We start from the raw sequence: 14,214 nt of genomic DNA on the forward strand, positions 1-14,214 counted from the left end.
AAGTGACAAACACAAATGAACAAAATACAGCAAAGAAAAGCAATGCAGTAGAATAAAGGACAATGGCCTCAGAAGAGTGTAGATAGCAGCCGCAAGGTATTAAATTGTCAAGAAAAACGGGATCATTTTGCATACATTTGGCCACATTCGGTTTTCACACATTGCAATATAAATGTTTATTTGGCCATGCAGTTTGTACACCTTTTATAATTCCGTGCAACTTTTTATATATGCATTTATTTTTTATTCAATGTACTCGGTGTGCTCGATAACACTTGTGTCATATCGACTCGTATCTAGATGCGTAATATCCGCCTTCCATTTTGTATGCAGACATGGGAAACATTTACTCGTCATAGCTACGTTAGGCATAGATGATCTAGATACACATAAATTGCCCACGCATGTGCTTTGAATTTGTAACGTTCATATTTAGACAACGTAAATGAATTATGCAGACAGATGATCTCAATTTAATTTTAAAAGCCTGTTGAGATTGAGATAAATTAAAAACGGTTTGTTTGAGTACAAACAAAATTCCACCCTCTTTCCACGGTTTCCTTTGAGGCGGAGACCCAAAGTATATTGTTAGGGGGGGACGCTTAATGATCAACATATTCAAATATCCAATTGTATTTTGTTTTGTTTTGTCCCCACACACACTCATTCACAAATGCAGAACATATGCGGCCAATATGTAAATTAATTCGATTTTAAAAACAAAATATTTTAATTGTGTAAATAGAAAATCTAAATATGCGGCGGACTAAAGATGCCCTTCCCCTAAATATCAGTTGGTTTTTTATGTGAATGTATTGGAAATGAAGTGCCTGGGTAACCAAAATTGCACCCTAAACCTACGTTTTTTATATAATTTTTCTCGAATATTAGTTTCAAAATGCGATTACTACAAAACAAGCAAACTGGTCCCACGCTTTAAACATGCATATTCTCATGTGCTCATTGAAAAATTATTGTCTGATTTTTGACGAATATGTATGTGTATGTATGCATGTGTGGATTTCCACTTTATTTTTGTCATGGGGAAAGGGGAGTAGTATGAGACATTGCGAGCACAATTACGAGCTCGTGTCTGTACATTGTAATAGCAAAAAAAGTGTTACATGCCTGTTGGAAAATAACCAATGGACAATCTCTGCAAAGGAGGCAACACACAACAAAATGACCCTGTGTGCCTTATTCTACTTTCCAAACATGTCGTTTGAAAAATATATAAAAAGATGCTGTTTTGCCATCATTTCAAATTATTTTCAAATTATCCACACAAATCCACTTGAAGTACTCTTCTACTCCACCACTCAACCACATATCTCCCCCACTACTACCGAGCTTTTTCAACCAGCAACAATGATCAACAACGATGGTGAAGGTGTTAACCGCGGCTGCTCTTGCGAAGAGAATTGCACTTGCGGCGACGATTGCAAATGCAATAATGCCTAATTTGTATGGTCGCTGAAATCAGATTGACTCCCATCCATATTCTTTCTGTCGGTTTCGCGTTGGCTCTTTCCAGTTCCCCTTATATCCTACATTTCTCATATCAACAGATTTATATACTTTTATCACCATCACTCCAGCCAGGCTTTTTGAAGAAAGATTACAAATATGGATGGGCGTCTCTCTAAATCTCTGTCAATCGTTGCAACCAAGCATGCAGTATTTTAGTTCTTATTTCAAAGTTTCAATTTGGGGTTTCAGTTGTTTTTCTCCAATATAAATATTAAACATAAAATCTTGCAAAAAAACCCCATTTAAGCGTTACATTTGTTGGTCAGCGAAATATCGACAGAAATTAGACGACTGTTTTCGGCGGTAATGTCAGAATGCTCTGCCCATCCGTACAACATGACAACTACATTGTCTTCAGTATTTGCACTCGCACGAATACCCGCAAGCGCACCACCGCGCAGGAGCACTGCTGAAGCCAAATTAGTCTCACCCACACGATGCTTAGTAAGCAAGACGCCGTTCACCCAGACATAGGCAGTGACCCTGCCGCTGATATTAAGGAAAACAGGCTCAACAATACCGTCTTCTCCGCTCTGCTCGGTCGGCGGAAGCAGCTGCCAGCGCAACCAATGCACGCCTGCGTCCACATTGACCTTGACCCGCGTGGACCAGCCATCCTGCATGAGCGGGTACTCGACAGCAGCTGCCCAGCCCGACGTTGCCTTTTCGTCTGGAAAACCCGACGAGTTGTACGAGTTGGGCAAGAGAGTCACATCAACACCGCAAATCTCCCATTTGGTGCGCAGCTGCTCGGTGCGGTGGTCATGCGAGTGGTCGTGGATCTCAGAGTCATCGTGGTCCTCACCAATCAGGTTGAATCCATGCCAGTAGGCAGCAATGATGCCGCGCGGCACACGAGCATCGTTGAGCCCGTCAGATTGAGTTCCAAGACCGTAAGATTCGACCGCAATCATAACCTCGTTCAGCGCGCCCTCCTCTTCCTCCTCTGTCGGAGCACTGCTGCCGCTTGTGGCGTTGGGCGGCTGTGAGATGCGCATTGCGCTTGTCACGTCGTACGTGTGCGTGCCGCCCCATCTATCGGGTCCGCACGACGCTCCAGGGTTCTTCAGTGCCTCCTTCCACGCCGAAAAAGTACCGCGAGGCGAGTTTTGCTCGTGGAAGGTTTCGTGGCCAGACATGCTCACGCCGTTAACCCAGACGGTACAGCGGTGGCGGGCGTTGATTTGCAGCAAAAGTTTGGGCGATGTGATGTGCTGGGGCTTAAGACGAACTTGGCATCTGTACAGCACGTGGCTGGCGCTAAAGCCAATGTCAATAGCGTTGTAGGCAAACATGCCCAGGTCTCTCTGCCACGACATCAGGTTGATTTCGTCCATCGTCTCAAGATCGGCCATTGTCGGCAGCAGCTTCCACGGCAGGGTCTCCCAGTTGGTCGTGCGCTTCTCAAAGCCATTAACAGATGAAAGAACGCTGGTGCTTGAATCATTCTGGCTACTAAGATCCACGGCAAACTGCCAGAGGAACGGGTGTCCACCATACACCGCATCCGTTTCGGCAGCTGGCAGAACCGTAAGTGCACCCGCGCTTGCCTGCGGCTGCCGCGGGGATATAACGGATACGCCCTGGAATGCGCTGGAACAGGATAGCGCAAGCTCGATGTGGTCACCAGCAGACTGGAGCACAATGCCATCCGCACCCCATGCCGCCGCTGTCTGCGCGCCCAATGCCTTTGTGCTGCGGTCATAGCTGCAGTAATCGACAACCAGGGTGTCCAGCGCCTGCTGAGTGAGCAGCACAATATGCACGGACACGCCACTAGGACTGATGACCGTAGCAACGCCAGGACCCGACTTGGGAATGACAAAGCTGAACTTTTGACCCTTAGCGTGCTCAACATCGACGACCTCGACCTCAGCATGTCCGCTAACCCTGCACTCCTTGTGGAAAAAGAACTGGCCGCTCTGCACGCTCTCCTCGGCGCACACCCACACCTCCGACCGCTGGTCGAGGACAATGCGCGCGTATATTTCCTTGGACGCAGTAACGAGCAGGAGAGGGTCGCTATCGGCGGCAGCCTCGGTGCCGACAAAAATATTAGACACAAATATGCCGCGCTTACGAGGGCCCAGGGTGCCGGTGAGCGCAAAGCTGGTGCCCTTGTTCAGTGTCGGGGCGTCTGCCAACGTAAACATAAAGGCAAGCTCCGAGTCCTCGGGGTTTGTCGCAGTCAAAGCCGGGAGAGAGCTCCCGTCAACGTACGTCACGATTCCCAGCTGGCGGCTGCTCTCAGATTTGCCCGAGGATCCTGCTGTGGTGTCATTGCTGCTCGCTCCCTCAGCGTACTCCCATTGCCTGCGCACGCGAACAGCGCTTGGGGGCAGCTTGTTAAAGCTAACGCCGCGCACAGCTGGGAGGGCAGTGCGCATGATCCATGGCCGTGAGTTGACAAAGTCCGACGCTGCGCCTTGAAGCTCAAAGGCGCGCGCAATGTGCAACACAAGCCGTGCCGCACGGGCATCAGTCGACAGTGCGCCGTCCTCAGAGACAGCGGCGTATTTGTTGGAAGTCTCGGGGAAGGCTGTCAGTGAAGGGCTTGCAAAGTTTCCCCAGTTGGCAAGACCGAAAAATCCAGGCAGCGAAAGTGCTGAAAGCCCCTGGCTCAGCGCAGCCTCGATCTGCTCGCTGAACGAACTTCCGCCCTCGGTCGGCTTGTAGAGCTCCAGCGCCAGCATTGGCGCGTTGTCGCCGCGAGTAATGCGAGCCACGCTGTCAATTTCAACAGGGGTGCTTGTGATGTCGCGCACTGTGAAACCCACGAGATCGGTGCAGTAGACGCTGCCGATGATGCGATAGGACTGCAGCTTCTTCTCGACCCGAGCCCACGTTTTGGCAGCAAACGACGAAAAGTCAGCGGGCCACTGGTGGTTGTTGGTGACCAAGGGCGTACGAATCACTCGCTCGCGCGCCATACGCGCCAACAGCCGCGTCTCGTCCTGCAGGGCCAGCGGAAGGCCCAGTGGTCCGCGTGCCTCCAGCTTGTTTTCCAGCTGCACTAGAACGACGCAGCCGCGGCCGCGCACGTTCTTGGTGACGACCTCGTGGCTGACAATCATAGAGATGATGTGGTCGTACCACTCGGCCTCGGCGGCAGCAAAGCGGTTGTCCCAGACCTTGACGCCAGAGCGCAGCAGATGGCGCAGACGAATGTGGTCGCGCTGGATCAGCCAGAAGGGATACCCGCCGCCCTGTACATCGTCACCAATGAAGGGGCCGAGGCAGGCAATCACTAAGATGCCCATTTCCTCACAGAGCGTCAGCAGTTGGTGCACGTCGCGGGTGCCCGTGAAGTCGTACTTGCCCTTGCTTGGCGAGTGGAAGCCCCAGTGGAAGCGGATGCGCACAGCGTTAAATCCCACAGCCTTGTACTGCTGTAGGACGCGGCGCCAGGCCTTCTTCGCCTGATCAACCCGCTCACTGGCTGACAGCTGCTGCTTGTCTGCGCAGTCCGCCGGAAGAACCACGCGCCAGTAGTCGAAGTCCGCGGCCAGCACCCACATTGGGCGGCCGTTAATGTAGAAGCAGCGGTGGTCGTATGAGAGCGCCGATCCATACAGACCAACGTCATATTTCGTGCTGTCCGTCGTTACCGCTTGCGAGAGCAGCGCGCCGCTGCCATCAACAACCTCGTCGTCGATGTCACAGTGTCTATGCGCATCCTGGACGATCTCGTCAAACTCACCGGCCTCACTGTCGCTGTCGCTGTCGTGGACTTGAGTTTCGCCAGCAGTCAGTAAGTTTTTCTTCTGTGCTTGGTCCTGAGCCAAAGTCTTCTTGGCGCTTGGGGTATCGTCGGCAGCGGCGGTGGCGGCATCAGTTGAAGGCTGAGCCGATTCTTTGATTCTGACAACCAGGTTACCGTGCGCGCCAGAGGAGTAGTGGTAGCGCAATCGCATGGCGGCCAACCCAACGGTGATTGCGCAGACGGAAAAAATAAACAGTAGCTTGTTAGACGACACTATGATGTATATCGCGGCGCACCCAAGGGGCACAAGCACTATGGCGGACTCGAGGATAATTCCAGCCATTTTTATTATACTTGTAAGTATAAGTATGTATGCGTGTATGCGTCGAGCGCCTAGTATATGAATTTGAAGCAGGTGAATTACACGCAAGAGATAGAAAACACGCAAAAAAAAGTAAAAGCGAGAGAAAGAGAAGTGGCAGAAGTGAAGGATGATACACTCGCAAGAAAAATAATAGCCAAGACCCCGCACCCTACACGCTTATTTTTTTGGCCTCGTTTTGTATCAAAAATAATTGCAGCGTGTTGCTGAAACCGGACGTGCGGAGTTTCCTTCTGGTCTCATAGAACCTGTGAAGTCCGTGAAATCTGAGAACCCCCGAAAAACCCGAGCGCGGTCCGATCATCCTAGCTCTCTGCTCCTCTATTCTATTCGAGAAAAACGTGCTCTTTGCCAAAGCCAATACGAAGTGACACCGCTTGATGCTCTTTTTTCCTAACTCAGCTGCAAATTACCCTGTTAGCTGCGCAATGTCATACTAAAGATGGCTGGGGTGGTGGTTGTGGCCCAGGAACAAGCAAATGTACGCCAAATGAGCATTATTCATATCAATTGTTAAATGCACTGCGTCGCGCCTCTTCAGCTGGGCAGATGATGCGGGTAGACACGAGTTGAGTTTTGATAAACCTCTTGGTTTCCCACTTTTTGCCTGTCACTGTGTGAAATATCGTTTTTATCTTTTTCCTCTCGTATTTTCCAATATTTTTTATCTAAGCTGGCCCAGTACAAACAAATACACTTTCTGATTCGCAATACCAGTTTGCCACATATCATATCCTGAAAACCCCGACCAGTTCAACAGATCGTCCAGTTTGCTTGCACTATAGCACACTTTTATTTGCTGAAGAGCAACATACATTCGCAATGTCCGAGCGGAGCGTAGTCATAGTTGGAGGCGGGCTTGTTGGGTCGCTGGCAGCCTGCTATTTTGCCAAGCGTGGATGGAAGGTTGACCTGTATGAGAAGCGCCCAGGTACGTGTTATGGCAGCATCAGCATCAGCATCAGCATCAGCATCAGCATTGGCATTGGCATTGGCATTGGCATCAGCAGAAATATTGCTAATATCTCCTCCTCTGTTGGTTAGAGCAATGCGCGCAGTTGCGCACGACATGCCAACATTCCTGCACTGTTCTTCTGCAAATTTTTTTATCTCCATACGCACACATTTACAAGCACACGAATTGTTGACTCTCGTTTTCTTATACATGTAGATATCCGCCTTCCAGAGAACAATAATCTCGTCGAGCACCGCTCCATAAATCTGGCCATTTCCGAGCGTGGGTTTTCAGCACTACGGCGTCTAGACCCCAAACTAGAGTCCTATGTGAAATCGCTAGTCATTCCAATGCATGGGCGCATGATTCATGCGCTTAATGGCAAGCAAACCAGCCAGGCCTACGACGAAGTCTCCAAACAACACATCAACTCGGTTGGGCGCAGTACCCTGATCAATGTTCTCCTCGATACTGCATCCAACTATGACCTGGTGACGCTGCATTTCAACTACAACTTTGTGCAGGCCGATCTGGACTCTGGCCGAGTGGTTGTGCGGGACAATGACGGACAGAACAAGGAGGTTACGTGTGACCTGGTGGTTGGTGCCGATGGAGCATACAGCAAGGTGCGGCAGCGCATGATGGGAAAGGTCATGATGAACTACTCCCAGACGTATATCGAGCACGGGTACTGCGAGTTCTCCATGCCGCCGACAGATAGTGGTGATTATGCCATTGACCCAAATCACCTGCACATATGGCCGCGCGGCTCCTTTATGCTCATCGCACTGCCCAATTTGGACAAATCCTTCACCTGCACGCTGTTCATGCCCTGGAAGCAGTTCGACCAGATCAAAAGCAGCAAGGACGTCGTTGCGTTCTTCAGCAAGTATTTTCCCGACGCCCTGCAGCTCATGGGCCCAGATAACGTGTGCGCAGAATACACAGCCAACCCCAAGGGCTTTCTAATGTACATCAAGTGCACGCCGCATACGTACAAGGGCCGCACAGTCATCTTGGGCGACTCTGCACACGCGATGGTGCCGTTTTACGGACAGGGCATGAACTGCGGCTTCGAAGACGTCGAGACGCTGGATTCAATTATGCTCAGTATTCTGCAAGAGTCGGGGAACGAATCGGAGCGCACATCGGAGCTCTCCGATGACCAGCTGGTTCGCGCACTGGACGAGTACTCGGCTGTACGCTCGGCGGACAGCGGGGCCATTGTGGATCTGGCGCTGGATAACTACGTCGAGATGCGCGCAAAGGTCGTTGACTATGCGTACCTGTTCCGAAAGAGACTCGAGGCCATGCTGCATAGGATTTTCCCCAGGCACGTTATTCCATTGTACACTATGGTCAGCTTCACGTCTATTCCGTACTCGGCTGTCGTCAGACAATGGAATCGCCAAACTGTGTGGCTTCGCTGGTCTATCTGGGCCATATATGTTGCGGCTGCGATTGGCGTGGGCGCCATGTCTGCACGTATCCTGGGTCTGCGCGCGGCGCCCCTCGCCGAGATTGCGCGCATGCTTTCGCACAGAAAGTAAAAAAAACCAGGGCGGCAAGTAGCACATTAAGTGCTATGCTTTAACATTATTTTTCAACATTACATACCCTATACCCTTCTCTTTCTCTGCACAAGAGCTGGTTGATCTCGGGTTTTCACCTTTCAATGTGTAATAAAGATATAATTACGAATACGGAGAAACACACAAACACAATTCAATAGACACGGTATGACGGGTAGTACTCGCCAGGTCCCTCGGTATACTGCTCAGGAGACAGCTTGTACGTGTATGCGGTTCCAGGAACCGGAGGCATATTGGCAGCCGAGTAGATCGGGCCCTTAACCTTCTGCAGCGCCTCCACGACGTCCTTCACTTCAACAGCCGGCACAGTCGCAGCCTGTCGTTCTGCGCCTCCCTCAGCTGTAGCCGTAGCAGCGGGCGCTGCAATCTTCTCTGCCACACTGGGGCCCAAAAGCAGACGTCCAATATCTGACTGCGTGTACACCTCGGTCTGTGGGTAGTTGCGGCGCACGTCGCGCTTGTAGTAGTAGTTGTTGGAGATTGCAGAGGCCGGAACCACTGGCTTCTTGTATTCCGGCTGCGATGCGGGCGCTGGCGAGCGGAAGGTCGTTGTGGGGATCAGGGACTCCTTGTAGTCCGACAGCCACACCTTTTTGCCGACGTTGTTCCAAAACTTTTTGAGCATTGTGAAGTTTGATTCGCCTTGCGATTGGGGAATATAAAAGAGTAAAGAAATACGAATTGGAATTGTCAATTAAAGAGTAAGAATTGTAATTGAGCCAAATGCCAAATTGCCGCCCAGTTGCACTCAAAAAACCAAAAAAACGCATCTTATCGCTTTTAGATTGCGGCTCGGCTCGCTTGTACAGCCAAAAATAACAATGAAATAAAATGCAAGTTGCTTTCCTCTCTTCCTACTACACTTAACAATACCAAAGTGGCATCCTTTTTCGATTAGCTGTCTGAGTAATCAGCGAGCTAAGCAAAACGGGTGGGTGATGACTTGTAATTTGTAAACAAAAAAGGGTAAATTTTGTAAAGGGAATTCTTGTTAGAAAAGTGGCCCTAAGGGCGAAATAAAATAGAAAAAGAGGAAAAGGCTAATTTTGATACCATCTTATTAGCGGTTGCTACCACCACGCTGACCACCACGGCCGCCGCGACCACCGCGTCCGCCGCGCGCACCGCCTCGGCTGCTACCGCCCCGGCTGCTGCCGCCATTGTTCCTCTGACCGCCAGTGTTTCCGCCTTCATTTCTGTTCTGACCCTGGTTATTGTTGCTGCGCTGGCCGTCTCTGTTGCTGCGCTGCTGGTTCGAGCGGCCTTCTCGGTCGCCCTGTTGCCTGTTCTCGTTGTCACCGCCCTGCTGGCGGTCGCCAAGCGTCTGGCCGCCGTTGATCTTGAGCTCGAACACGCGCTCGTTAATGTCGGCAAACGAGTTGGCCTTGTTCGAGAGAACAAGCGCCGTCTGCTGCAGGCGCGACGAGGCCTCAAAGTTGGCCATGTTGAAGACCAGCACGCCGCTGACCTCGTCCAGGGAGGCCTGGATCTCGCTGCGGTACACCATGCGCGCAAGCAGCGCATAGACCTTGTTCTTGGGCATGCCGAACATAGCAGACAGATCCTCCACGCCGACAGACTCGAACTGGGTCGAGTAGGTGAACAGATAGGTGCGCAGGGCCTCGATCTGGATCTTGGTGGCCAGCATCTCTTTGATCTCCTCGCAGTCGGGGAGCAACGACCAGATCTTGATGTTGTGGATGTAGTCGCGGGCAGCCTCCCAGTCGCCAGCGGCAAGGGCCTTGGCAGCAGCCATGATATGATCGCGGGTGTTCTCAGGAGGGCCCAAGAACACCTGGCGCTCATTGATGACGAGCATGCGGCGGAAGACGCGGCTGATGGGCGTGCGGCGGGCCTCGGGGTTGGCGTTGGCGGAGGCCATGAACGGGATCTCGAGGAGCATCGACGACGTCAGGAACACGCACTCCAAAAGCTCTAAGTTGATGTTGATGTGGAACGGCAGCTGGCGCTGGCGCTGGAGCTGCTCCTCCTTCGGGGACAGCTGCTGCGTGCGCTGCTGGCCAACGCCCTGGGCCAAGAGTTCGCGCTGGCGGGTCGAGGACTCGAGCTCTGTGGTGTGCTCGAGCGACTCCTGGATCTTCCCAAGCCTGAAGGCGGCCAGGCCAAGCTGCGCCAGCGCGCGGTTGTACAGGACCTGCGTGTTGACGTCGGCCTGGTGCACGTTCTCCTGGAGGTGGGACATCAGCATCAAGTCGCGCGCGACGTAGTAACGCTTGTGCAGGGCGTGGTTGAAAATGTGCATCAGCATGGCACGGGTGCGCAGCAGTGGCTCGGCGTGGAGGTACAGGTAGGCGCACAGATTGTGGATGATGGCCTCCATGTCGCCAGCAAGCGAGACGGGGACAATCTTGGAGTCGTCCTTGGCAGGCAGCTTGGCAACGGCAGCCTCGACGTGCAGGTTGACCTGGTCGGTGCGGTAGTACAGGTGCTCGATGCGGCGGAGCACGATACGGCATACGCTCTCCTGGATGTTGCAGCGCTCAAAGTACTGCTGGGCACGCACAATGCTCGTGTATAGTGGCACGGTGTCGCGCATGCGACCGACATACTCGGGGGTGTGCGGGTCGATACTCTGCAGCGACTTTGTAAATTCGTCGTCCAGGCGGTCGATGAAGGAGATGATCGAGCCGCGCAGGGTGATGGTCTCGTTATTATAATTGACGTCCTCCTCGGTGTCGTGCACATCGCCGTCCTCGGAAATAGTAATCTGGCGGTTGTTCTCAAGGGTGGATAGCAGGTTATCGAGGTTGGCGCGCGCCTTGTTCCAAAGCTCGGGAGACATGAAACCGGCGGAGGGAACGTTGTCGAACTGAGCCGAGATGAGCGCCATCAGGACCTTGCACTTCTGCAGGGGGTTGCCAGCGACCGCCAGCAGTTTCTCAAGCTTTTCAATTGAAACAGTCTTGTCGGTGCTCTTGCGACCACGAGTGCTGGTGACCTCGAGCAAGAACTTGTTGAGGGTCTCGGGGCTGTATTCAGGGCCCTGAGCAGCCTTGCCGCCCTTACCAACGGCAGTAAAGCCGTCGTCCTCCTTGTCGTCATCCGAATCGTGGGCAGCTGACGACTGCACGGCCTTTTGGACTCTCTCCTTCTTCACCTTCTTGTTGGCGCCCTCGTCCTTGGTCGGGGTCTTCTTGAGCCAGCGGGAGAAGCCAACGCTGGGACCGCTCTCATCCTCCGACTCGGACTCGGACTCGGACTCGGATCCCCAATCGGACTCGCTGCCAGACTCAGAGTCAGCATCGGAGTCCAAGTCGGCAGCCACGGGCGCGCGGGGTCTGGCGGCAGCAGCAGGAGCCGCCCGCTCATCCTCACTGTCGGAGCTGTCATTGTCGGATACAGCCTGGGATGCAGCCTGAGACGCGACGTTAGACTTGGACTCGACCTCGTCGTCAGACGCGGTGGGGTTGGCCCGCTCCTCGGCGACCTGAGCAGAAAAGTCCTTGTACTTGCGCAGGCGCTGCTTGAGCTGGTTGAAGCCGCGGGCCTCGGTGGTGCTGAGCTTGCTGAGACTGGCCTTGTCCTTGTTACCTTCTTCCAGCGAGGTCTCGATCAGGGCCAGGGCGCGGATGAACACGCGGGGCATGCTCTCGCCCTTGAGAATACCAGAAAGCTTCTTCGCAACAACCTTGACCTTGTCAAAGTCACCCGAGACCGCCTGCCATTTGCTGTCGCGCGCAGATTGTATGATCGATTTGGACAGAGCGAGGAGCTCCTCAGTCTGCTTCTGCCTGGGGGTCTTCACCACACGCTTGACGTCCTCATCGTCCGAATCCTCGGTGAAGCGCGAAAAGCGGCTGCCACCAGCGGGGGCGGCGGTGGTAGTCTGCTTCTGCGGGGACTCGTTGTCGGAGCTGTCGGAAGCCGACGAGTTGCTGAAATCTGACTCTGACTCTGAATCTGTGTCGTTGCTACGGAAAAAGCGCGACATGGTTGCTGATTTAAGTTGGAAAGAGTGTATCCTTTTCGAATCACTCTATTAATTTAGTGTCTTTAGTTGTGGATTGTCTGCTGGCGCTGATAAATGCGTTGACGACTGTAAGCTGAAAAAACCCGTTTGCGCGTGTGTGTATTTTGTTGATTGTAGTCCGTTTAAAACTAGAATCTAGAAAAAATAATAGAGCCTATAGATTCAGATAAAAGAATATAAAATACGGACAGGGGAAGTTTTGAGTCAACTGAAATGATTCGAAAAAAGGCAGGTAAAATGAGCTGGAAAAAGGTCTTGTGTTCTTAAGGTGCAGGTACTTACAACTCTGTCCTTTACGCTCGAAAAGAATAAAAGGAAAACGCCCTGCGCAATTGAAAATATAATATAAAGAGCAAAAAGAGAATGGTGAATTCAAAAAGAAAAAAAGCTCAGGGTAGTGAATATTGGGGCTTTGCGAAATAATGATTAAAAAAGGTGCAGTTGGGTGGGCAATTGGCACTTTCAAATTTGCAAGTACACTACTCTGCTGGCAGTTCATGCAGCCTAAAGCCTGAGAACCAATGCCATATTCAAAGCCAAAACCCCAAAAAATTAATGCTGGCATGAAAAATGTGGCCCAAGAAAATACGCGTTGAAAATTTTTTCGCTTGCTCGAACAAAAAGTAGAAAACTACAGCTGTAGGTGACTTTGTCTTTTTCTCTTTTTAGCCAATGATTGCAGTATAACGTGACCACTAATTTGATCAACTATGATTAGAATCAACATGTCGTTCACCCCCAAAATAATAAGCACGTGGCCATTGACGTGCATGCAAGGCCAACCTCACTTTGGTGATGACAAAATGGGACAAAAATGATTAATTAGACAAAATCGAAAAAAAAGCAAACCAAGCTATAGACCAAAATCGCTGAGCACAACTCGCTTAGTAGCCGCCATAGCCGCCCTGCTGGTATCCACCCTGCTGGTATCCGCCCTGCTGGTATCCGCTCTGGTTGCCAGGGTTGAAGCTGTCAAAGCCGCTGGCCTCGCCGCCGGCCACAGCCTTGTAAGTGTGGGTTCCGTAGTCAGGAAACTTGATATCGGCAATCATAGAGGCGTCCTTGGTGGCCTGCTCAATGGCAAGATCGCGGGAGACGCCAGACTGGAAGTTGTGGCTGCTCTTCTCAAAGTACTTGACAGCCTGGGTGGCGGCAAAGGCGACAAGCAGCTTCTTGATGAAGCCATGGTTCACCTTCTTGCCCTCGTTCTGGGCTTTGGTCTGGTACCAATTGAGCGCGGCCCATGCAGCAGCACCACCTACAAATAAGCACAATGTGCAAAGTAAAAAAGAGAATGGAATGGCCAAATGGATGCAAATAATAATTAGTACAGGTGAATTTGCGAGCACTATTGCATATGTGCGGACAAGTGCAGATGCAGTATAGTCGGAAAGCTGAATGTAAAAGTTCTAGATATTCTGGAAAGTGCCAACGAGGAGACAGATTGCAGGCAAAATGACATTCATGCCTGCCGCGCACACATAAAATAAAATGAACGAGTAAAGAGCGCGCCCCCTGCAAGCTGACCAAAATAGACAGCAGCAGCGCAAGCAAAAGCAAAACCCAAGTCAAGAAAATAAGCGAAAATAAAGCATGACAACCACAAGATAATGCGTTGCGGTGCGGTGCCAAGAAAAATAAAGTTGGCAAGCGCTCGTACGCTCGCTCATAATAAAATAAAACAAAACGGTTTATGATACTTACCAAGAAGCTGATGGCTAGTCTTGGACTTGCCGCCGGCGTTGCCTCCGCCAAAGCCAAACATGCCGCGAGAGCCCTCCTCGTTAAACTCGCCGTCCTGGCCGACAAGGTTCTGGAACTCCTCAAATCCCGCCATGTCGAATCCCTCGAGGTCGCGAGCGCTGTTCTGGTTCACGTGGACATTGCTCAACGCAGCAGGGTCAATGCTGCCGCCTGAAAGCTGCCGGGTAATATCCTCGACAGACATGTTTTCGTCAAAGTCGAAGGGGTTGGCATCGCCGGTCCTGCCTCCCTGCTGGTACCCCTGGTTGTATCCACCCTGTTGCTGCTGGTAGCCCTGGTCATAGCCTTGGTTGTAGC

At 51.7% G+C, this 14,214-nt stretch overlaps 1 protein-coding gene across 1 annotated transcript; it reads left to right on the top strand.

The window, feature by feature from the left end:
- Window positions 1-1,082: 1,082 nt before the first annotated feature.
- Window positions 1,083-1,726, top strand: BX661DRAFT_190937 (uncharacterized protein). The gene has a single exon (XM_051537662.1). It carries the CDS (start codon window positions 1,183-1,185, stop codon window positions 1,459-1,461), a length of 279 nt encoding a protein of 92 aa, XP_051388465.1. The 5' UTR covers window positions 1,083-1,182; the 3' UTR covers window positions 1,462-1,726.
- The last annotated feature ends 12,488 nt before the right edge of the window (window positions 1,727-14,214 follow it).

This window comes from Kickxella alabastrina (assembly GCF_025024165.1).
Source record: "Kickxella alabastrina strain RSA 675 chromosome Unknown BX661scaffold_93, whole genome shotgun sequence".
Lineage (NCBI taxonomy): Eukaryota > Fungi > Kickxellomycota > Kickxellomycetes > Kickxellales > Kickxellaceae > Kickxella > Kickxella alabastrina.

Excerpts from the sequence above, each read along its gene's own strand:
- BX661DRAFT_190937 (XM_051537662.1), top strand. The coding sequence starts at position 1,183 with ATGACCCTGTGTGCCTTATTCTACTTTCCAAACATGTCGTTTGAAAAA.